The 23943-nt window shown below is 35.6% G+C and overlaps 1 protein-coding gene across 1 annotated transcript; it reads left to right on the plus strand.

The window, feature by feature from the left end:
• The first annotated feature begins 9572 nt into the window (after positions 1-9572).
• Positions 9573-23545, plus strand: LOC127870964 (uncharacterized). The gene is made up of 2 exons (XM_052413565.1): positions 9573-11455; positions 23360-23545. Exon 1 carries the CDS (start codon positions 9781-9783, stop codon positions 11101-11103), a length of 1323 nt encoding a protein of 440 aa, XP_052269525.1. The 5' UTR covers positions 9573-9780; the 3' UTR covers positions 11104-11455; positions 23360-23545.
• The last annotated feature ends 398 nt before the right edge of the window (positions 23546-23943 follow it).

The following is a 23943-nucleotide window of genomic DNA, read 5'->3' on the forward strand; positions in this document are numbered from 1 at the left end:
TGTTTTTGTTTGTTTTGTTAATATTTTCTAAAACGTATGTTAAACGAGAGATGAAATTATTAATTAATTTGGGAATAAAATCGCAATATGTATTATTTAAAATCAAATTTTAAGTGTCTAGCGCGTGAATTGTCTCTTGGGGGTGAATTGTGTTTGGGTTGCTATTAACGCTATTAACGCTTCCAGCGAGTACTCATTTTATAGCGATTGCGCAATAAAAAACACCACTTTTTCGTAAATTTATCAAAAACTGGACTTTTCCCAGATATGACGAATACGCCAAAAGGTAGATCGCATTCTGGTCCATATACATGTCAAATTTCAGCACAAGTGTTGGGCCAGTTTTCAAGACTCCCAAATCGCGGCTATAACCAGGAGCTTAACGAATTTTAGTCGCCATTATCATTCGTTCAATTGAACGTCATCAAATGATGACGTCAATATAGCACTCATTCCATACAAATCTGATCATTATAGGGTCATTTAATCTATAGCCTAGGTAGAAAGTAATTTATTATTTTTTTATTTAAAAACAGTAAGTAGGATTTCTATATACGTATTCTCATATTTTGACCAAGGCAATTATTTTTTAGTTTTAAAGCGCAAAATAGACGGATTTCTACCTTGTAACCACCAGATACATTGTATATTCTAATTGGCATAGATAAAATTAAATCTATAGCCTAGTTACAAAGTAATATATTATTGTTCAAACGGTACCGCTTTTAAACTGAAAGTAGGATTTGTAGACATTTACGTCTATTTCTACAAACGCGATTATTTTTAAGTTTTAAAGCGCAAAAAAGACGGATTTCTACCTTGTAATCACCAGATATATTCTAAATGGCAAAGATAAAGATATGTTTCTTATTTATACTTAAATTTACTATGCCATGCAGTTAATTTTAAGGTGTGTGGCTCAAAGTCATTTAAAAAGATGAGCAAATATAATCATTTTTCTAAAAATAAATCATCCTCTGAAGCCCCCACTGAGATTCAAACTCAGACCTCTCTCCTCTGTGAAGGAAAGTATTCTATCTTGAAATACAAGGGCATGTAAGAGGAAAGTCAGCTATTTTAAATTTATCAACAAATAGATTTAAACAATATTTATATGGTATTAAAATATGCAAATATTAATGTAATATGACCAGAATTGGAGGTTCAAATCTTTGTAACTTTATTGTTCAAAGCAAAGAATTAAAGTTAAAATTGATGTACATGTAAGCATGTTGTTAATACTAAATTGAGTTTTTTTATGACTCCTTCGCTTCTGTATAGTATGAAATACATATCTCGTGTAACATAATTTCATGTAAACTCTGGACTTTAATGACGACAAGTTGGATGTATGGTTTCCTGTATTGTGTTTTAGGTCAGAATGGTTAACATTTTATACTTGACAAAGATTTGAACCTCCAATTCTGATCATCCGTCTCTTTCTCAAAATTTATTAAAAACCACACTATTTTTTTTAAAACTTGTGTATCAAATGCTAACCATTCTTACCTAAAACATGATTAAGGAAACCGAAATATTGACACAGCGAGTTATTTTATTCTTATGGAAGATTAAATTATGCATGACAAAAATACAATCGGAAATATTTTTTACAATCTCTTGATGCTTTAAAAATATTTTACTGTTAAATAAAATAACACGTCTGACTTGTCGTCATTAAAATCCAGAGTTTGAATGAAATTACGTTACACGAGATACGCATTTCATACCATATAAGAGCAAAGGAGATATTAAGAACTTAATTTAGTATAAGCGACACGCTTACCTAAATTTAAACTTTAATCCAATTCTTAAAACAATAAAGTTGCAAGATACAGTAACATGCACGCACTTCCATTTTGTGTGTTTTTTTTTTCGTTCCATTTTGTCAAAATTTATTTACAACCACACTCATTCTTAATAACATTTGTATCAAATGCTTACCATAACAAAGCCGTAATCCTGTCGCTGTAAGTTATTTTATTCCTATGAAAATTTAAATTATGCATGACAAACACAAAATCCAAAATAATTTTGGAATATTTCTATGCTTTAAAAAATATTTAACTGCACGGCCGACTTGTAGTCATTAAACCCAGAGTTTAAATGAAAATACGCCACACGAGATATATATGTATTTCATATCAAGTCATGTGTGCTGAATTAATGTTACTCAGCTTTACATATTCTACCATTTATTAATTAAACAGAACCTTGTCAAGTTGACGATGCTTATAATTTGAGAAGTTAATGATTTATAATCATCGAGGGGGGTATTCCAGACGTAAAACATTGCATCATTACATGGTTAACAGCTGCACAACTGTATGCGAAAGGTAAAACAGTATATTCTATCGAGAACTAACTTGCAATTTGCATAGCAACGTCCGAAATGTGCAAACTCCGACATCTATTTCGATATTTATAAATTCAAGATATAACGTTAACTGAACTGTTATACAGAAATCAAACTATAAAACTTGTGTTTTGATAAAAAAATAAGCAAAGCAAACCAAAAAAAATTACCCTTTTAACGGCAAAACGATTAATTTATCCAATATTCAACACATGTATTTCCATTCAAATTATGAACTTGAACTTTAACGGTTGATTGTCGTTTCGTGCCAATACCAGTTCGTGCCACTAATATTTGTGTTGTTTATTTTTAAAGGTAAGTTTCGTGAGAAATAAATGTGTTTGAAAACTTTCTCGCATGGTAATGGTATATAAAATTCAACTCATCGGACAAATTCAAGAACACAATGACACTTACCAAGTTTTCTGAACAACCGTACACAGCGCAAAATGCGGGAGCCGCGTGATGTCTATTTCCATATCCACGGGTGTGTTTATGTCAAATGCTAGTGTTTTTCAATAGATCGTATACTTATCTAAAAAACGGCGAAGTAGCGTTCACTTTAATTATTTTGATGATGTTATTTTGTAAATACTTTCTCGCGTTCTTTTCGAACGTTCATTGGCAGCCATATTGAATGTTGGTTGTATACTTCCGAAATTATGTGTTTTAATGACTCTCAAAAATGTTTTTAGTGCAGAAATTGTATTTTTAAGTATCAATTTCTCGGATTTATTTTATATATTTTGTTAACTTATTTGCGTTTAAATTTGATTGTTTGTTGTTTACTTGCGAACTATTTTTCATGTGTACGCTAGTGGATATGTAATCAGGTTACCATATTTACATTAATGAAATTTAACTGTTGTTTGTTTTTGTTTGTTTTGTTAATATTTTCTAAACGGGTTCAGCTATGTATGTTAAACGCAATATGAATTTATTTATTAATTTGGGAATAAAATCGCAATATGTATTAATTAAAATCAAATTTGAAGTGTCTATCGCGTGAATTGTCTCCTTGGGTTGAATTGTGTTTGGGTTGCTATTAACGCTATTAACGCTTCCGGCGAGAACTCATTTTATAGCGATTGCGCAATAAAAAACACCACTTTTTCGTAATTTTATCAAAAACTGGACTTTTCCCAGATATGACGAATACGCCATCGTGTAGATCGAGTTCTGGTCCATATACATGTCAAATTTCAGCAAAAGTTACAGACCAGTTTTCAAGACTCCCAAATCGCTGCTATACGCTGGAGCTTAACGAATTTTAGCCCCCTTTATCATTCGTTCGATTGAACGTCATCAATGATGACGTCCAATACAGCACTCATTCCATATGTTTAATTAGAGTCGGTAATAAGTATAAGAGCGAATACTTTTCAATCGTCAATACTGCAAATATGTTCCATGGCGACAATGCCCTGGGGAAGGCCACGTTTTCCTTTTGGTGTGATTTCATTTGGGAACTCTTCGCTTTGATTTTCTTTTCATAAAATGTGATTTTAATCACTTGTGACCCATATTTTTCAATACTGAATAACCGGTAATATGAATAGCTGTAACAAATCATTTGTCCGAATTAAGACGCTAAGCCGATGGTTTTATTTTGTAATGGAGAAGCATTCGAATGTTATATATTACATCATATAGCACATTTTGAAAGTGTATTCAATCCCTTTTCGTTATGATGCTCATTTACTGAGCATAATGCTCGAATATTCGAGAGTGATGCCCGTTATATGCAGAATAATTATTGTTATTGTGCGTAATGCTCACTATATTCAAAGTTATTACTGATGATAATTCTGCACCTATTAAAACAGCTTTTAAAATTAGCTAATGAAAATAAACCCACAAGATGACCGAATGACGAAAATCCATTAATTTAAGAAGTAAGTTTAAGAGCTTGCACATTGTACTTCATAAATAACAGTTTATATATGTCAATTACAAAGTGACGCACGTTATGCGTGACTTGTGTTCAATACACACGATTTAATCTATAATCTACTTCTCTCATGATTCAACTGATATTTGCATTTAAAATAAATTTGCTCTCAAAGCCGGTTCATTCTTCACGGTTTTCATTCAAAAGACCACTATAAGTTTATTTCTGTCTTTGCTTTTTCTCCTACGTAATGCCAATTGATATTAAGGAATGTAAATATTTTTAATAATTGGGTTAGTTTTTAAAACACATATACAACACATAGCAACCATCCTTGAAAACTTAAAATAGAGCTTCAATGAAGCAAAAACGATAAACGAATAAATCGTCAAAATGTACGAGATGTCCATATCCCTACGCACATCCCGAATTATCGTTCATAAAAACATACGCACGGCACTGCGGATATGCAGTTACCGAAAGGTTTAGATGACAACCATAGGATCATTCATTTCGATTGTTGAACCGTAATTTATGAATTTATGCGCATATCCAAATAATAAAGTTACTTCTACGTCATGATACTTTAAAGGCACAATATTAACGGTTAAGCTTTTCAAAACGAATCAATTTATGTTAGGCAAAATGAGTTCAGGATGTAGAAAATTTTAAAATATAAAATCGCATTGATATGCATGCATCGTAAAGTATAAATGACAATACGTATGACGTATACGGATTAACTGCCTCTCTAATTTGATTTCATGTTTATACGGCCAGTTTATTTTATAGCTTGTTACAGTTATAGCACTGGGGCTATTAGCGAAGCCCATAAACTTCTGTTCGGCGTCGACCTAGGATAACAAGGGTTACCCGGGATTGAATGTGCGTGAGGTGTCGTCCCAAAGTACCCTTTACAGTTCATTAAGGTTAATACGTGACAAAACTTTTCATTTTTATGGAATTATTCGTTTAAAGTAGGACTCTTCTTAACAATTAAGGACGAGAATTAACGTACTTGCATTAAGTTTAGTTTCCCCAGAAATAGGTTCAGGTATTGTGAATTTAAATAATATTCTAAAAACAGTTTGTGCTCCTGTTAGCGGCAAATTAATCAGTTTATGCGATGACACGAACTGTCACGAAAAGCCTTTTAAATGTAAGAATATTTTCATATTGCTCAATACAACATCGAAATAAAATAAAGTTCATTAAAAATGCGCTTTCTTTTAAAAACAATTGACCGGTTAATTGAATTGATCACTAAGCATAAAATTAAGGCAATGAGTTCGGCTTATTGGATTGATTACAAGATCGCTTTTATTTGAACATTCAAAACTTCTTTGCGGACGTGAATAGTTAAATTATATGAGAATGGTGTGACATTCATATACATTATGTTTTTTGTGCACTGGAAAGTCACGTAAAATAACTAGTTCAATGCAATTAATAATACATCACATTTCATTCATGAACAGAAGGATTAATTTAGAGGAGAAATGCAAGGGCCGAAGATATGTATGCTTTTATCTCAAATGCGAGCTGTTCAGATTACATCAGATGGGAATACAAATCGTGACTTATTAATTGCGATGTAAATGGCTTTGTTATATTTATTGCTATCATATTCATTTTGCGCCGCAGTTTAATTCCATTTACATGCACATGCGCGGTAAATTGAATTTAGTATGCGATGTTTGTTAATCTATTTAAATCAATTGCCTTTGAACAAATACACGTGCATCTCTTATTTGTATTTCTCTTCTTACGACGCCTTTGTTGTTTCAATACTCACAATTGTGTTATTCTTATTTACAAATATACCTAGCCGTCATTGTCTACGTCTACGTAGACCCATAGAAATTATTGACATTAATAATATAACGTTTGCGATTAAATTAATCACGATGCCGTCTGTTTGTTAAAATGGAATTTCAAAATAAGTCATACGAAAAATAATTGCATGATACAGTTTCAGTCAGAGCTGCTTCAAGTTATGCAAAATAATTACACTCAATTTGTTGTTGCGAAGGTTTTACAAAATATTTAAAACGTATGTCATATAATTAATGATACCTGACCATCTTGTACTCAAGGTTTGACTTTAATGCAATTAATATAACCCCGAGGACTGCTTAATGTCCTGAATGGAAAGTTACGAATACGGTCGAGCGTTCTATTCATAATTGTAACCACGTGTGGCGTAATAATGTTGATAATTAAAAACTAGACCTCGTGGACTTTTGCAGACCAAATATGTATTTAATAGAACCCTCTTTTGTACCAAACGCCTCAACAAATACGCGGCAGCGATATGCCATTCCTTCGAAACTGTTGAGTCTTTAACTGAAACTTAGTGACATCAAATCTTAGTAGGATGCCATTCATAAGCTCGTGAATGCTTTTTAACTCAAGTTCGTATGTTCATTTGCCATTAAATTATCTTCTTAGTTTTCGTTTAAAGCGAGTAAGGGACAAAAAATCATGTTTAGACAGACTGTACAGCTTACAAAATGAAACACGCTTCATCCTGTCGATTTACACAAGGATTTCAAAAAAGTTTACACGAACAAAATCGTGTACTTCAAACAAGCTCTTTACAATATTCGCTTCGTCAAGCTGTACACTTCTATGTACACGTATTGTGTGGTTGTGTACGATTAACAAAATATTAGCCTGTCCGTGGGGAAACGGGGCTTTATGCATGTGGATAAAGTATTATCTCAGATTGGCCTGTACAGGCTTATCAGGAACGTCATCTTCCGCTTTTAATGTATTATTACTTAAAAGGAAGTCTCTTTCTAACGAAAATCCAGTTTATGCGTAAAGTGCCGTCCCTGATTAAACTGTGCGGTCTTCACAGGCTAATCTGGGAGGACACTTGACGTACATGCATTAAGCCTCGTTTTCTTAGAGTCAGTCTCATTTCAAGTGTAAATCATTTCATGAATGATTCTTTGTAATGCATCTTGTATCCAACATGACAATGGGTTAACTGCTTTGAATGTATAACTCATGGTATTGCGAAATGTGCTGAATGGAAAGATAAGAATAAGGGCGACCATTCCATTGAACATTTTAAAACGTTCTTGTTACTTAAATCTTCATTTCTTATTCGCCTTGCGTGGGGTATGCATGTTGATTGTTAAACTAGACCTTCCGCACGCGTATAGACGAAAATGAGTATTTTATGGAACCAGAACTTGTCCTTTAATCATCTCCAAACAAGCGACAGAAAGATCTCATTCTGTTTCAAGATTTAGTTTTTAGTTAAATTTAGCAATAGGAAACCTTCAAATTTTGTATAATGTATTAAGATAAGTTCTTGGTTAGGTTCTTGCTCTCGCAAAGCACATTTGTTAAAGTGTTGGATTATGCCAGTTAAATTAGGAGGTTAATATTAGCACAATTTATTTCAAAAAAGATATTGTACATTGTCATGATGCGTATATGAGTGTTTTTCTAGTGTCAACATTTATATTACTTGTATTTTTATCATTTATATTAGTTTAATAAATAGTCCAAGTTTGCCTATTTGTAGCCTTAGAAATGAGACCAAATACTCGACACGAACTGATCGAACAAAATGTTTTTTTTATGTATTAGACTTGGTTATTTTCATATTTAAATTTATTTGCATATGCATTTGCCAGTGTTTGATGCCTCACACTTCAAAGCTATAACATAAACAGTAAATTTAAAATGAATATAGTCATAAAGAACAAAATCTAGCTCATGCGCTAAAAATAATAGACAATTAAGTTCACATAGGCGTGAAGCCTGAATTGGAATATCCTCAATAAAGAAGTCGATTTCGCAAACCTGATCAATGGCGACAATTTCAACTTCCGGGTCGCATTTCCCTTACTATTTAGACCTATGATATCCTTTTGGACTGCGTACCTTCCATTGGTGTATTCCGTATCGATACCGTTTTCTTTTCATTAAAGTGTCATGAATCATTATTTCCCAAAATACATCAGAACTTACAAAACATGGATACATCTGTATCAGATGTTAAAGATAAACACCTCCAACGATTTGGCATAATTGTATGACTCGCACATTAGGGCAAAGCGTCTAGAGAAAGGTAGTTAAGCTGCTTAATAAAACCTTTTAAACCGATATACTTTTTATGTTGCATGCAGGTAACACTTTCTCATTGACAATTATATTAATTTTACAACAAATGACAAAGGAATCAGTCAATGGTCTTATAATAGGGGATTTTATTTTGTAATCATAAAAAATGATTTTTTTTCTTAATTTAGTCGATATATTTCATCATTAATATTATTATCATATACATGTGGTTTTGTTTTGAAAACATTCAACTTTGATATAAACCACAACCGAACTATATGCTGAGATTGCATCAAGTGGATACTATAAACACAGACCACCGTGAAGCTGTGACGGCTTTCTTACATTTCATAATCCGGCGGATTTTAGTATGGCTTCTAATCATTTCTTACAACATTTATAAAAGCATTAAAAAAAAAACGAAAGTAATTTTAAACCCATTTACGATTTGTTTTCTTAAACAAAATAATACTTATGATCATGCATAAATTAATTGTGAATTTACTATAAGATCAAATACAAAGATTTGATTTGTGCACAAAACCGAGCTGTCGATTTTACATGATGTTCTCTTTTTATACAAGTGTGAGGTTTTATCACACCTTTAAACTGGTTCGAAGCCTTAAACTTGTGCAGTAAGCGTCAAATGTTTAATAAATGTAAGATGTGTTGTTTTGAACTGTATGCCATTGACAATTTATCGTTCAAATAAATTATGTGGCAATAAGAATATATCGCAAGGGTATGTCTCTAGAAATTAATTAAGTCTATAGTCAATTTATTTTAACTATGATGTGTATTTTCCATGTATATAGATTAAAATACCGTCCACGGTCACCTATTATTCCAAGCATGCTTGATGAACGCTCTGTAACTGTTTTGTAATGAGAATTGAAATATAATTGCGCAAGGATGTCAATGATAGCAATAATACTTACTATAAATATTTTTTTGCTCCGAGTATGGGACACTGTTTTGAATTAAAGGTTAAGAAATATGGCAAGTGTTATTTGATCTGCTACACCGTGTTTATCATGAAACATGTGAACGTATTGTATACCTTTACGTGGGGTAAATGCTATTTTTTTTGTAAAAATATAATTTTATCGACGTAAACTAGATTAATGAGTATTTAAGAGAACTAGCACTTCTATGTTATTCCATTTTAAATGTGTGGCAGCTGAGTTTCTAGATAGCAATTAACCCACAGCCACTTTTTTCTTGTGTGCATTTTTGGTGCGGGATGCGGCGCTATATGATATGCCCGGAAAATGTTCTGACGGTTTAATAAGGGGGGTGGGGTTTTAAAAAAGACCCCCCCGCTAATTTTGCCGGGCTAATTTTGTTTTCAATATACACTAATTGTACTACGAGAGTTGTATCGCATAAGTCATTACAAAAAAATGGTATAAATAGGAGTTAGTAAGTCTAAGAACGTTTGTTTGCAAACATGTCTGTGTACAGTCGTTTTGCGAGGCTTAGAAAATCTGAACCACGAGCCTTCAGTCGCTATCAAACTATGGACCAGAGACTTCAAACCTTTGAAGACAGGCCATCCAAACGCAGCGTGTCAAAGGAAGACCTGGCTAGCCAAGGGTTCATCTACGACCCTTGTGTCATCTCCGACACGAGAGAGAATTTCTCCGACACTATTTTTAATTGCGTTAGATGCGTGTTTTGCAATGCGCACATTTCCATTTGGAACATGGACAAAGTAGATGTGAGAGTTAGGCATCGACAGCTGTGCCCCGCTTGTCCTTTTGTGTTCGATTGGAACATGAACAAAGAAGAAATAGTGAGACTCAGTCATCGACGGTTTGGTCGTGCTTGTCCTTTTGAATTTGAATTTCTTGACTATGAGTTATGCGATAGGTACTTGGAAAACGAGTTTGAAAAGCAATATGAAAGAGATAATTATGGAATTGTGGAAACAGAAAGCGATCAAGATGTTCATTCTAGCGATGATATCCAAAAATATTCAAATAAATCGGTAGAAAGTCTTCAAACAAAAGATGACCAAAAGTATGACGAATACGATAATTATAGTGATTTGGATGAGCTGCTAATGGCGAAAATTGACAAGACTTGTACTCGTACCCGCTACAAATCTTATCAAAAACAAACTGAAAAGCAGCGTAAAAAGGCTGAAAACAGGCTGAAAAAGAAACGAAGAACAAAAATACGCAATGCAAAACGAGATCAAAAGCAAACATATTACCAGGACAGAATCGACGATGATAATTACATACCTCAAAAAGGTTCCAATGATCAAGATGTAAAGAAACATGATAGAAAAATGTGTTGGGTTTGCAGAACTAATGATGCTGGCGATATACTGGAAGAACAGGTTTTCGAATCTTACGAACAGTTTTATCAAAAGCAAAAATATTACCGGGGCGAAATCGACGATGATAATCACATATTTCAAAAGGGTTCCAATGATCAAGATGCAGAGATACATGATAGAAAAATGTGTTGGGTTTGCAGAAGCCGTGATATCGATGATATGATAGAAGAACAGTTTTTGGACGACCAATATAGAGAAGAAACCAATTTTTATTCGGACGAAATCAGTGGCATCGATGATGAAAAACAAAATCAGGTTGAACGTCTATGGGATGAAGAGACCGAGTATATTTATTTTTCTGACTATGAGGCATTCGTTCAATACATGGATGAATATGAGAGGCAACATCCATGTATTTGTATAGGAAGTTTAGGTGTATTTTCGATAACGCTACGACTCAAAACATTTGAATATAAGCAATCATAACATGGATATTGAAAATGAACAAAGAAGATGTAAGACTCAGGCATTGACAGTTATGGCATGTTTGTTCTTTTGTGTTCGATTGTGCATGTATGTGTTAATAAAAAAACCTAAAACGATTTTGCGTATTGTTTGTTTTTCGAGAAGTATCAAAAAATAAACACAAAAACACAAGCTATAATACAATACATTTTATTCAACAATCACGATGTGACACAATTTGATGGGTAAATTTTGTCATCGCATTGGCACTAAACATTTCAAAAACGTTCTCTGTTTCAAGTATCGCTTGGATAATATCTTCTGACTTCTCCGAACCGTGGAAATCTATTGCGCCACATATCCAGTTTCCACCGTGAGTATAATTATACATCAAATCGAATCTGCACCGGTTCGCTTTCGTAGCAAGAACTCTCAAAGTTTCTTTTGTCACATCTTTGATCAGAAACGACCAAATTGAAAAGGTTTTTCTTGAAGTACAAGAGTCCATTAGCGCATGTTGAATCTTGATTTTGCTTATGTTTGTTTTGCTGCAAACACATTCCACAATTTCATCAAATAGACACATTATCAACTTCGTTGGTTGTAGAGAAGCTTTGAGTCTTGCGTACGTTTCGAATTGATGTGCAAAATGTTCTCTTGTATTTATTTCTACATGCTGGAAATCTGTCCACAGACACATAGGAATGCTATTTGTGGTGTAATCCATGTGAATGACTGAAAGACAAATAACTTCAATTTGTTGTTTGAAAATACTTATATAGGAACTTTCCAAAATGACAATGCATCAAAAACTCGTCATGTATATGTTCGTGCATATAGTTGCCCTGTTTTGTCCCATAGTTTTACAAACAAATGCGTTAGGACGTCCTAAACCAAATTTTTATGAACCGTCTTGTTTCAAGCATGTACATAATACACCGATTGACGTTACGAATGGTTTATTTTATGTGTTGATAAACGTAACCTATGAGTATTTGTCATTATACGACGATGTCAAAGAAAATTTACAATTTTTCAACAAATGGATGCAAAACCCAGAGTTTAGTTTAGAAGGTCATGAGCAACAATGCAAATCCATAGGTCTATCTAGATGTCCGAACAAGAAAAAAGCGTTTTCAAAACCGGTATACAGTGTAGTTGATGGTTTTGTAGCGGGATCAATGTTTATCACTTACGACTTACCAAGTCTTTTAGTTAGATTGCAAATTGAGCCGAAAACGTACTCTATCAGTGAGTTTGTAGAATCTGTGTTTACTGAGATTTACACACACGCTTGGATTCCTTTGTTTCCGTACAATTTTTCATTGACCTATGATGGAAGTGAAATTTGTGCAAATGGGATGCACGGTCATGCCTTCATCAGATTTAATACTGAACTGTGTAAAACGTTCGGAACATGGTGCGATGTGAATTTAGAAGGTGCTAGTCCCGAGAAACAGGATCATGCGTTAACACGAATCAAAAATGCGTTATTGAAGAGAAAAATGAATGATTTGTCAGTCGCCAAGTATATCAAAGAATATGATCTAGGTTTGGAAATAATCCCTTCTAAGTCCAAAGAATTGCGAGACACAATTACACAAATAGAGCAGGAAATGAGTGAGATCCGCTTAAAAATCGATGATAAGTTTGACTTTGACTATGATCAATCTGACGAGGATTACTCTGACGAGGATAACTTTGATGAGGATTACTCTGACGATAATTTGGATGAAAAGCAAAGCGCTGAAAATGTACCAATTATCGATTTTTCTAACTTTTTTTTCAAAAACACTAAAGTTCTGTCAGTAACAAACAAACCTATCGTTGACCCTATCGTAAGCCAAAAAATTCACGATATTCAAAATGCCAATACTTTCGTTAGCCAAACATTTTACGATATTCAAACTTCTACCAACAAGCCAAAAAACAAAATAAGTCCGCCAGTTAAAAAAATACTGTTGTTAACCAAACTTCTCACAAAATTCAAAATGCTCTTACCAAGCCAAAACTCACCGTTAGTCTGCCAGTTAAAAACGATAACATCGTTAACCAACAATTTCAAAATATGCAAGATGCTATCAACAAGCATAAAATGGGAATTAAGCACCACAAGCAGACCGTTGCAGAAGTATCTACGTATGGATTGCAAAATTGTTACTGCCTAACATGTAATCGTTCAACTACAATCGGTAAAGTACATAACAATCGTTGCTATTTCATCAACTTGGATTCATCATTCAAGATTTCCTCTAATACGCATTTTTCTCCGTTTCGTGAATACACACTCTTGATTATCAACGAACGTAATCATGCTTTACGTGCGATGCTAAGTCAAATAGTGAAACAAGTGAGTAACGAAGTTATTCTCGCGAAAAAGGCTTCATCATATCGACTTACTGTCTTCAGCACCAAAGATGGCACAGCTGTTGATAAGATTTGTATGTCGTTATATAGAAATACGTATCAAATTGAGAATTGTACCGAGAGCACGAATGCTGTGCTTATAGCGAGAAATGGTCATTTCATTCGCGTACCACACATACAATTGGCTAATTTCACATACTGCGATATTGGTGCTGTGAAAGCGAATGATGGCAAATGTTTTCGGATTGATGAAAATTGTTCGCACTCAAGTATTGCGAGTGTTTACGATTTGGATAATACGGTTGTTTCATATTTGGTTAGCATTACTCAGAACACGGCACACAATATGAGTGAGGCAAAGTTTCAAATAAAAAATATAGATGACACTTCTGTAACCAGCGATCACTTCATTGTGTACAACAAAAGGACGAACAGTGGACAAGAATGCACGTATGTCGATATGCGATCAAAGACCATTTCAATCGAAAAATGCAAACACAGTCCCACGATTTGCGAGGTTTTGTTGGGTAAAAGTACATTGAATGACGAACCGGGACTAAGAAAATTAACGTTTTGGGAAACTGTCGCTGTTTGTGTTGGTGGATTCATTGTGCTTGTGATAGCTGCTATTTGCTTCATAATTGTACTACACAGCATAGCTCGGCATAACGATACTGTTGTAAACAGTTAACATATATCAAAGCGTTTGTATCCGCTATTGTCATAACTCACAATGACTTCGTATGACAACATGTATACCATTGAACGCGAGAGCATTGGTAACACTCAAGAATTTTCCATCCACGTTTTTAAATGCATCAGCGTTTTGATCAATGAACAAGAACTGCTCGAAAGCATTTTTGAAACCATACTAGACGATATTGGAGACGAAAACGTGTTCATATTCGACTTGACAATCGAGTTTTGTTTCACAAAAGTTAGTAAAACTCTATATATCAGTCAGCTAAATTCGCAAAACTGTTCGTGTTTTGACATTACTCGTGCTATGCAGGAACAAGGAATCAATTTCACGGTACCAGCTGATCTTCATGTTTTTGTAACAAAAAACGCATAAACACATTTTCAGTCATAATTTCACTATTTTGAGTTGTTGATGGACTACAAAGTTAAACCATGTAACGGTGAGCGCTGCACTCTATGTTCTCAAATAAAGAGTGGAAATAGTTTTCAGTTCAATTGTGGTTTTGTATACATTGTTGAAGATGGAGAGAACTTGACTTGTAAATCAAAAGATGTTATATATGTTCTGAAGTGCAACACTTGCGGCGGTGAGTATATTGGCGAGACCGTTAATCTGAGAAAACGCATTCACACACACAACTCTCATATTCGAACAGAGCAGCATTATTGTCGAGCTACTGATCATTTGATAGAATGTGGGAAACACTTGTGCGATGTAAAAGAACGTTACACTGTATTCGTTTTGGAGACAGAGCGAGACAAGCACGTGCGTAAAGCCAAAGAGGCGTACTACATTCGATTATTCAAGCCAATGATGAACAAGTAAGGCGTGCATTATTTTTTCACACGTATATATATTGATGCGTTTAACGAAATAAGCACACTCGCAATAACTTTCAACGATGGCACAACAAATGCTGAACAACCGTGAACGAATAAATGAGTTTGCAAATGCTGTCCTGCAACACGGCGTGAAAAGGAATTGGGTTTCTGAAGTCGAGCCAGGTGTCTTCGTGTCGCCTAACTATAGTTCGAAGTTAGAAGACCTTTCTAAGAAATTACAACAGATTGATACCAAACTAGCGCAGTACAGACGCCTCAAAGTAAGAACGCAGCATCTGATAAAGGGCATCAAGAAAACAAAAAACCTGCAAGACGATGTTTTGAAGACTGTGAGCTCCAAGGTTTTCGATCGAGTTCCAATTGATGTGCTCAACAAAATACTCGGTTCTGGGGAAGACGAAACCATGTTTTCTTTGATAGAGCGAATCAAATCTTCCAAGGTTGAGGAAAAACGCAACTATGCCGATATCGACATCTCCGATGCAGAAATGTCAGATACGCTGAACGATGATGAAGAGGAAATTATGAACGCTCTGGCTGTTAAGAGAATGCGAAAATCTGGTGAAAAAAAAACTGTTAAGAAACCGAAAAAGGAAAAAACAATACTCAGTGATCTAGAATTGAGCGATGATGACCAATGACTACGTTGTTGCAATATTGTATGATTATGTTGACTTGTGTGTGTTACATTTTTTGTATATGTTGTAAATAAATTGTATCAATGAACTGTAAACATTTGTTGCCTTATCAATGGATATCGACGAGGTTTTGATTGTTGACGAAGACGAACAGTTAGCACAAAACACCTACTTGCTTTCACCCATGTACTCTAGACATCACCACGAATGCTCGCTATGCATTTTTCAATACATAACAGAATATGAAGAACCAATACGAATATTCGAAAGCAAGCTAGTAGAAATGAACTCAAAACTCGGGTGTGGAATTCAAACGTGTGTCACAATGGTTCTCAATGAGTTCAAAGACGATGAACGCATGTCGTTGTTCAAAAAATTGACAACTAGCGAAATTACAAGCCATTTTGATTCAGTATTTGGCGATCCTATTTGTGGATACAACCGACTTAAAGCTTACAATTTTTTCTCTCTGTTTGACGAAAGTACGGTTAACAATTCCACATACATAAAGTTTATTTACGATACATACAAAACTTCGAGAAAACACTTCACTCTGCCCTTATTCGCTTTTAGGAGTTTATGTTTTTCTTGTTATGATTAACACTATAGGATGTGATTCCCAGCTCAAGAAAAAACATGACTTTTTGTGGATGTTCAACTGTCTATACAATCACAAATTACGGTTTGGAAAACTGCGATAAAAATCTATTTAAGGTTAGTTTTTCTATAGAAACACTCAAACCACACACAACCATGTCAACCATGTCAACCATAAACGTTAAAGATATTAAACGGGTCACTGACACCGAAGCCACTAATCGCTTGTTCACTAAACTGAAGTACGATATTGGTATTGAAATCTCTTCAAAGCTCATTCAGTCGCTTAAACAAAGCAAAGACAGGGTTGTATTTTATGTGGGCAAAGAACAAAAATCATACCCAGCAGCAATTGTGAAAATGTTCACTAACGTTAAGACAAATCATGTCAAGATTCAGCCGAAGTACAGTGTTCAAGAATTGATGAACGTGTTTGAAATTCTCATGAACCTGTCTGAGTACCAATGTAACGGTCTCACGCTAGATTACTCGGATTGGCAGTCAATCTCTAGCCTGGTAAACATGATCGAACTCGCTGAGCACCTAGGCATGACAGAAGTGGTGATGTTTCTTAAACGCATTCCACAACTTCTTACATTTCACAACAAAACCGCGTATGATAACGAATTGCTCAGAAGAGAAAACGAGTCAAAGGAAAACCTTCAACCGAAGTCAGTCAACGAACTTAGTGAAAACGATGATAAACGTTCAAGGCCTAGGAAGAGAAGCTTTACAAAGGTGTTCAGTCGTAGTCTGAGTCGAAAGCGCAGAGAAGAAAATGTGATGACATAAGTGTTGTACATTTTTGTTGTATGTTGTTAATAAAGAACAATAACAGTAAACTTGTGTGTTTGTTTTGTTCATGCAATAAGACAACCAAAAGCGTATTTTTCTGTTTTCTACTTTTTATTCACATAAAATGCATTTCAACGGTTTATTTATCGATAATAAAAACACTCAAAGTCATAACTTCTAATCGGTCCAATAAATCGGCGTCCAACCCCACATCTCAGTTCTACACACAGCGCATTTGTTCCCGTTCATATGCATGCGCCAGCAACAGTTTACGCAAAACAAGTGCCAGCATGCAGTTACCACACAGGTTTTCTCTTCAATGCGGCAAACAATACAAGTTCGAGAGTCTTTCACAGCTTGCTCTTTCTCCAGTTGAAGTCGCGCAATTAGTTTGGTGCAGTCTTTGCGACCACAGCAACAATCTGTTCGAAAGTCCATACGAATTTGTTCCATCATCTGTATGCATTCCATTCGTATTTTTCTAACAGACAACCACCATCGCAGTTCTTGAATACAAAACGCCGCAAGAAATGTAACACAAATCATGTCTTCTTCTTGTCGTTGTCAGGTTTGGTCTGTTTACGAGTCCAAATATCGGGGTTTCGTTCTTCGATAATGAATAGTGTTAGCAATATGCCGAGAAAGAGTGTCACAAACATCAATTAATGCAGTTTACGTTTTGCGCAGCGCTTATATATGCACATTTTGTAACGATCTGCATCGCAAACCATTTAAGTGTCTGTTGGGAAATTGTTACATTTCAAAACATGTATTTTCACCGCAGAAAATGGTCATCGTATGCTCGTCCGCAAATTTCGAAGTATGATCGCATCAAGTCACAAGCTGATGCAAAACAGTTGTGGGAAATAGTATCGAAGCATTTGAGCATCACATCAACTGAAAAGCCCAAAGTTAAGAGGTTCTATAAGTTTAAATCTGACACGTTTCAACCGGGTTGGTCAAATTCTTGTTTCGAGCCAAGACCTGAGTTCAAGTATGAAATTAAACTAACGTGCTTTGGAATCACAGTTCACCTTAGCGTGTACTTATATCTTGTTGAAGATGTTGTTGGAAACGTCGACGACGATAATTATGGCGATGTCGATCTAATAGTAAGGGATACACTAGATGAAACGAAACTGCTTTTCAGTATTGCTGATCGAGATGGCGAGACTGAAAAGAAATATGATTTACTGAAATCCAACGGCTGTGCTATGTGTAAGGAAATCATCGATATGATTGGTATCAAAGACATTTTCGATAAAAACGATTTGTTTGTAGAGTTGGAATCAAATTTATTGTTTAGTTTACAGAGCGACCGTGAATGTGATGATTGTATATATGAAATATATGAATAAAACAACCAAAAACGTATTTTTCTGTTTTCTACTTTTTATTCAACAAACATGCTTACAATAATCAACAAATGCATTCCATTTACCAGGTTGTTTTTCAACCCAGTCATTTAGTCTATACTTTCGAAAAACGTCTTGAATCTTGACCAGGTGGTAGAAGCCTTCAAGGTTGTATTTCGATCGTTCATGCACGACGGCAACAAACAAAACAAATGCAGTCACAAACACATCCCAGCTCAAACCACTGTTCAGCTTTTGTTCAAGCAATTCGGCGAAATAGTCTTTATCGACACAAGAGTTTATCAAGTCATATTTCGTAAGAACATGCATCGTTACCGTTCTATTTACAAGCAAAACCACACATTCAACAATGTCACAAAGAGTGTCATTTGAGTCCTCAAACTGCTTGCATTCCAAGTAATTTGCTACCATCGCAGCCACAAACTCACAGCTGAACATTTTTTACGTTATGACAACTACTGACTTTGCGTGAATGGTTTTATACTCGAGTTAGGCGCTTGTTATTTGAACTGTTGTAGTAGTTTGTAAACGTCTAGATTGAAATCCTTGCAACACATACGCAATAACTATAACTATAACCAAAGAAACAACCACAAATGTTAGTGCAATAAATAAGACCCAAAAGCTGTTTATTTTGGAATCATCGTCACTCGGTGAATCCAGTCCCATACCAGGAATTCTAATCTGACACAGAGTTCGTTTTGTTGTACAATCTTCATACGAAATAGATTTTTCATTCACGTCGATATACAAGCACGTATTGTTCTCATCATATGACACTCGCGAATAGACTATCGCGTAATCGTTTAATTCGAGCGTTTCGTTCAGACTGTCAATTTTGAACATCAAATTTTGAGATATTGCATTCACCTTCGGGTCGTGCGTTCTGTTAATCAGATAGTCAAAAGCGTTTTGAAACTCTTCTTCTGTTTGCAGCACTGCTGGTAAGCACTGGCCATCTTCATTCACCACGAAACAAGTTTTAGGAGATGTGATCGACGCTGCTGCGTTTTCGTCAAATGAACATGTCTTGTACGCACGCGGATTGAAAGGTGACACAGTCACAAACTCTCCTCGATCCGCTTTTAACAGCGCTACGTTAGCCGTTTCGCATGAAATGCCCAAATATTTTCGTTTGAACAAATGAACGCATTGAGCAGGCCTATCTTTGTTGTTGAACAGCGCTATCTTGATAGAACCTTGAATGTTGTTCAAAATAAATTCGTTGCTTACTTGAGTGAAAACCGTTTTTAGATGAATGTTTTTTTGTCCAAAAATGACCACATCGTATGCATTATAGTCGGTACTGTTTACAGTTTTACGTACATTGACGTGCGTTGAAAACTGGTTTCCAACTTTGAACTGTTGCTCAATACTAATAAAGTAGCAAGATCCATCATATATTTTACCAATACTTTTAGTCGGATCACACACATTGCAATAACAGTTTTGTAAACCGTAAGAAGAAACGCTTTGAACTGTTGTGTTTGCGCGGACAACAATGAACAAACACAAAACGATAAACGACCGCATGGTTGGCTTAGAACATCAAGAATGACAAGATCCGTTTGTATAAGTGTGTTTTATATTTATTTTAGTTCCTGTGTTTTTTTATAACGTTATACACAAATCCTATTAGTCCAAGAACGATTGCAAACACGGCTAGAATGCAAAACACAACTTCGATTATAACAAGGACAGATCCTGTTTCGCTATTTTCGTTTGCCTTTGTGGCTGTTGAGCCATTGTTAGTGATATTACCACTCGTTATGTTATGGTTTTCACTGTAGTTTTGTTGTGTGCTAGTTTCGTTTGCAACTATCGATGTGCCAAGATCGCTATTTTCTTCAACCTTTGTGGTTGTTGAACCATCGCTAAGGGCATTGACAACTGATGTGTTATGTTTTTTACTTAATGTTTTAGTGGTATTTTCGTGTGCAACTCTCAGTGTTGCTTGCGTGCTTTTTTTGTTAACCTTTGTGGTTGTCCAACCATTGTTAGGGATAAAAGCAAGCGTTGTGTTTTCCATTTCGCTGTTTGTGTGTGTGTCAATTTCGTTTGAAACTGTCGATGTGACGAGCTCATTATCGGTACTGCGTTTTTCGATGTCTGCAACATGATTAGATGTATTGTCTGGTACCAAGAACCGCGATAGAGAATCAGTAGCTAGCATCCTACCTATATTCGCGGTCAAAATCAAAAAGAGTTTGCCTTTGATTTGGAAACAAAACCTGTCCCTGTGATTATCAATGGTCAAATAATTGTCTTTCACGCCCAACATTTTATTAATGACTTTTCGTATGGCCTCGAGAATATCATATTGCGTTGTGTACGTTCTCTCAGGAATATATACAATTTTGCGTAACTTTTCTAGCGCATCATCATAGGAAACGATCGAGAATTCACCATTGTATATACCCAGATCGCGCTCTGGCGATTTTTTGAAGCAGTTATCGTTACAGCTACATAGAGACACAAACAAGACAAATAGTATGAAACGCAACATTGCTGGTTTTTATTTCATTCATCTAACAAAACACATGTAATAGCTATATAACAAAAAATTTGCACACAACAGACTACAACACAAAATCTGCAGGAATGTACAAAACGAGGCCGTTTGTCAGCAATTCCTTCGACACACAAAATGCGACAAAGTTCGGTGGGATGTGAATGTTGGGAATGCATGTTCTAACCGCTTGAGAGAGCATATCTTCGTGTTCTTCGTTTTGACACTGATTGATGAAATAAACTTTACATGGGTCTTCTTCAGGTAACATGTCGCTAACGGGCATCGGGTTTTCTTGTACCTCTTGTTCTGGGGTGAACGTTTCCACGATTTCTTCTTTCACGACTGCCAAATCGACCGGCATACTGATTATCTCGTTTTGCTCCGAACACGCCTTCTTATCAGAACAAGGCAAGTCATTCCATGTTTGTTCTTGTGTTTTGCAAAGCATCTTTTTGGGGAGACTCGACTGATCCTTTGGATCTTCAACAAATTTGCGTTTGCGATTAGGAATAGCATTGACTAGTCTACCTTTTCCCCCATCGATCAGCTCCGTTTCAATGTGAAGACTGTTGATGTGCTTGCGGTACAAAGGATGCATCACAAACAAAACCTCTAACGCCTGACACAAATTTGTATTTGGATATCCATATTTTGGTTGCAGTGAGTATACGTTAGCATTCATCTCTCTCATTTCGATGCCAGTTTTGCAACGCTTCGTATATTTCACCACAGCTTCTCACAATTTTCAGACCTATTGTGAGCTCTTTCTGTGTACTGACAAGCTGAAAGTTTTTACTCGGTAGCACTCCTTTTTTCACCAATATTTCCACGATATCGTTTTCCGTACAATCGAGTAATGTCATGACTGCTCGAAAGTAGGTGTTCAGCTTCAATCGTATCTGAGTCCTTTCCAAAGAAAGACAAGTCGATTTCACAGAATAAACTTTGCTGAACTCCTCGATTCCATGCAACTCCAACACTGGTATTATGCATATCGGCAGTCTGTAGTTTAACGTGGGATTCGACTGCATGTATCTACCCTTTTTTATGCGCTCGTTTAGAGTTGCGAAATGTTCTGGTACTAATGTTTTCAATATTTTGAAGTAGCACATATCAATCTTTTCATCGGCAACAGAAAACATCAAGTCAACATATCGTTCAAACGCAGCTAGTGTCGGTTCATCGAGAAACACATGGTCCAGCGTTGGCTTGTAGTTCAAGTAGTCATACGGACTGTTCGTTATCGACGTAAAACGCAGTCCCTCGACATCTGTGAAAGGACATGTAACGCTAAACATGTACTTCTTCTGGTGACCATTCGCATTGAAATTTCTTTTCTCGCGAATGAATTTTTCGCACAATGTTTGGACGAACATGTTGTCGCTTCGGTTGTCAAATTGTAAATGAGACGCATTGAATAAGTTGCATGGCTTTATATACAACCCGTCATGTTACAAAGTTAGTGTTATAAGCTTGAAAAAGTAGGTTTTGAAAACAGATATGGCTCGTTGCATCGAACGGAAAGGCGAAAGCAAATTGCATGCACTCATCAAATCAAACCAACCCGAGTTGTTAGCAACACACATTAATCAAAACTTTGATTTTGATTCATCGTGTTACATTGTTATCAACGAAAAACATGTTTTGCCTGTTGATTTCACACAAACAGACCTAGAACAAGTTGTCATTCATATATCTAAACCTGAATACATACAGTTTGTGAAGCTCAGGTTTACTGGTTCTCAAAGCAATGGGTCTGATTTTCTGCTTTGCGAACAAACCGATTACGAAGATAACTACGGCAATGAGGTTCATCAGTGTCACCTTTATTTTTCAAGAACATGTACCAAAGATATGGCAGCTACGAGCTATTACTTGACACAAGCCTTAAGTATGATTGGAGTACTAACATTTTCAAAGAATACGCATGACAAACTGGCTTCGTGTCTAATCAAACGTTATGGTCAAACACTCGTACCCAAATGCACTACTGATTTTTGGAACAAACAACTTGACTCATTTCGCATGAGAAGCATTCTTGAGGTCTCGCAGCAAGATGACTCAGCGACACTTCGTGAGGAAATTGAGCGTTTGATGCAATCAAAGTACAACTTCGTTTCTTGTGAATACAATACGGCCAACAAAAACCTAAATATTCTGTATACTGAAACAAGTAACAACAGCTTTGGGTTAGTGGTTGTCAAAGAGTCGCTGCAAATAAAAGGCGCTACATGACTGGTAGATCAAATCATTCTTGATCTAACCTTCAAAGCGATAACATGTCTGTGCCAGCAACTACATTCCGGGTTCCAAAAACTGAGGACTGGGATATGGAGATTAGGCTGTCTGAGATAAAAAGTATGTTGTTAAGAATTTCATATGTTAGTGTTGGAGGTTTGATTGTAAACGTTGAATGCTGTAACTAACTTTTGCTTGTTCTGTTTCAGAAACCGTCACTCCAAAAACTGAGGACTGGGATGCCGAAATTGCGGTGGCGAAACGTCCTCCATTTTTTCTCAGCGTGGGCAAAATAACACAGCGACGTATAAACCGAATGCACCGATGCTGGACCTGTCACTGCGTGCCTGTCAATTGTACATGTTCAAAGTATTGAATAAAATTGTTGAAACGTTTACAGGTGTTTGTTTGTTTTGTAGAAAAATGTTATATAGCAGTAATTTGACTTAGTACACTTCACACAAAACAATGCTAGCCGTCGAACTCAAAGATTTAGGTTTTTTTCGACACATGTTACGTTTAAACCTCGAACAGTGGAACAAAGCTGTCGAAATGTACATCATGGATCTCTATCCAGATGTGAAGTTTACATTTTCGACGCGAGATCAATGTTGGAAAGCGACAGATACGGAAATTGTGTACTATGTCGATATTGAGGTTATTCTGATCAATCCGAAATATGATTTGTGCTGGACACACCAAGATCCCACAAAACGACTTCAAACCATTAATGGGATTTTGTTGAGCTCAAAAGCCAAGAGAACAAAACTCGTAACGTTTGACCAAGAGTATT

Source organism: Dreissena polymorpha, chromosome 3, assembly GCF_020536995.1.
Source record: "Dreissena polymorpha isolate Duluth1 chromosome 3, UMN_Dpol_1.0, whole genome shotgun sequence".
Classification (NCBI taxonomy): Eukaryota; Metazoa; Mollusca; class Bivalvia; order Myida; family Dreissenidae; genus Dreissena; species Dreissena polymorpha.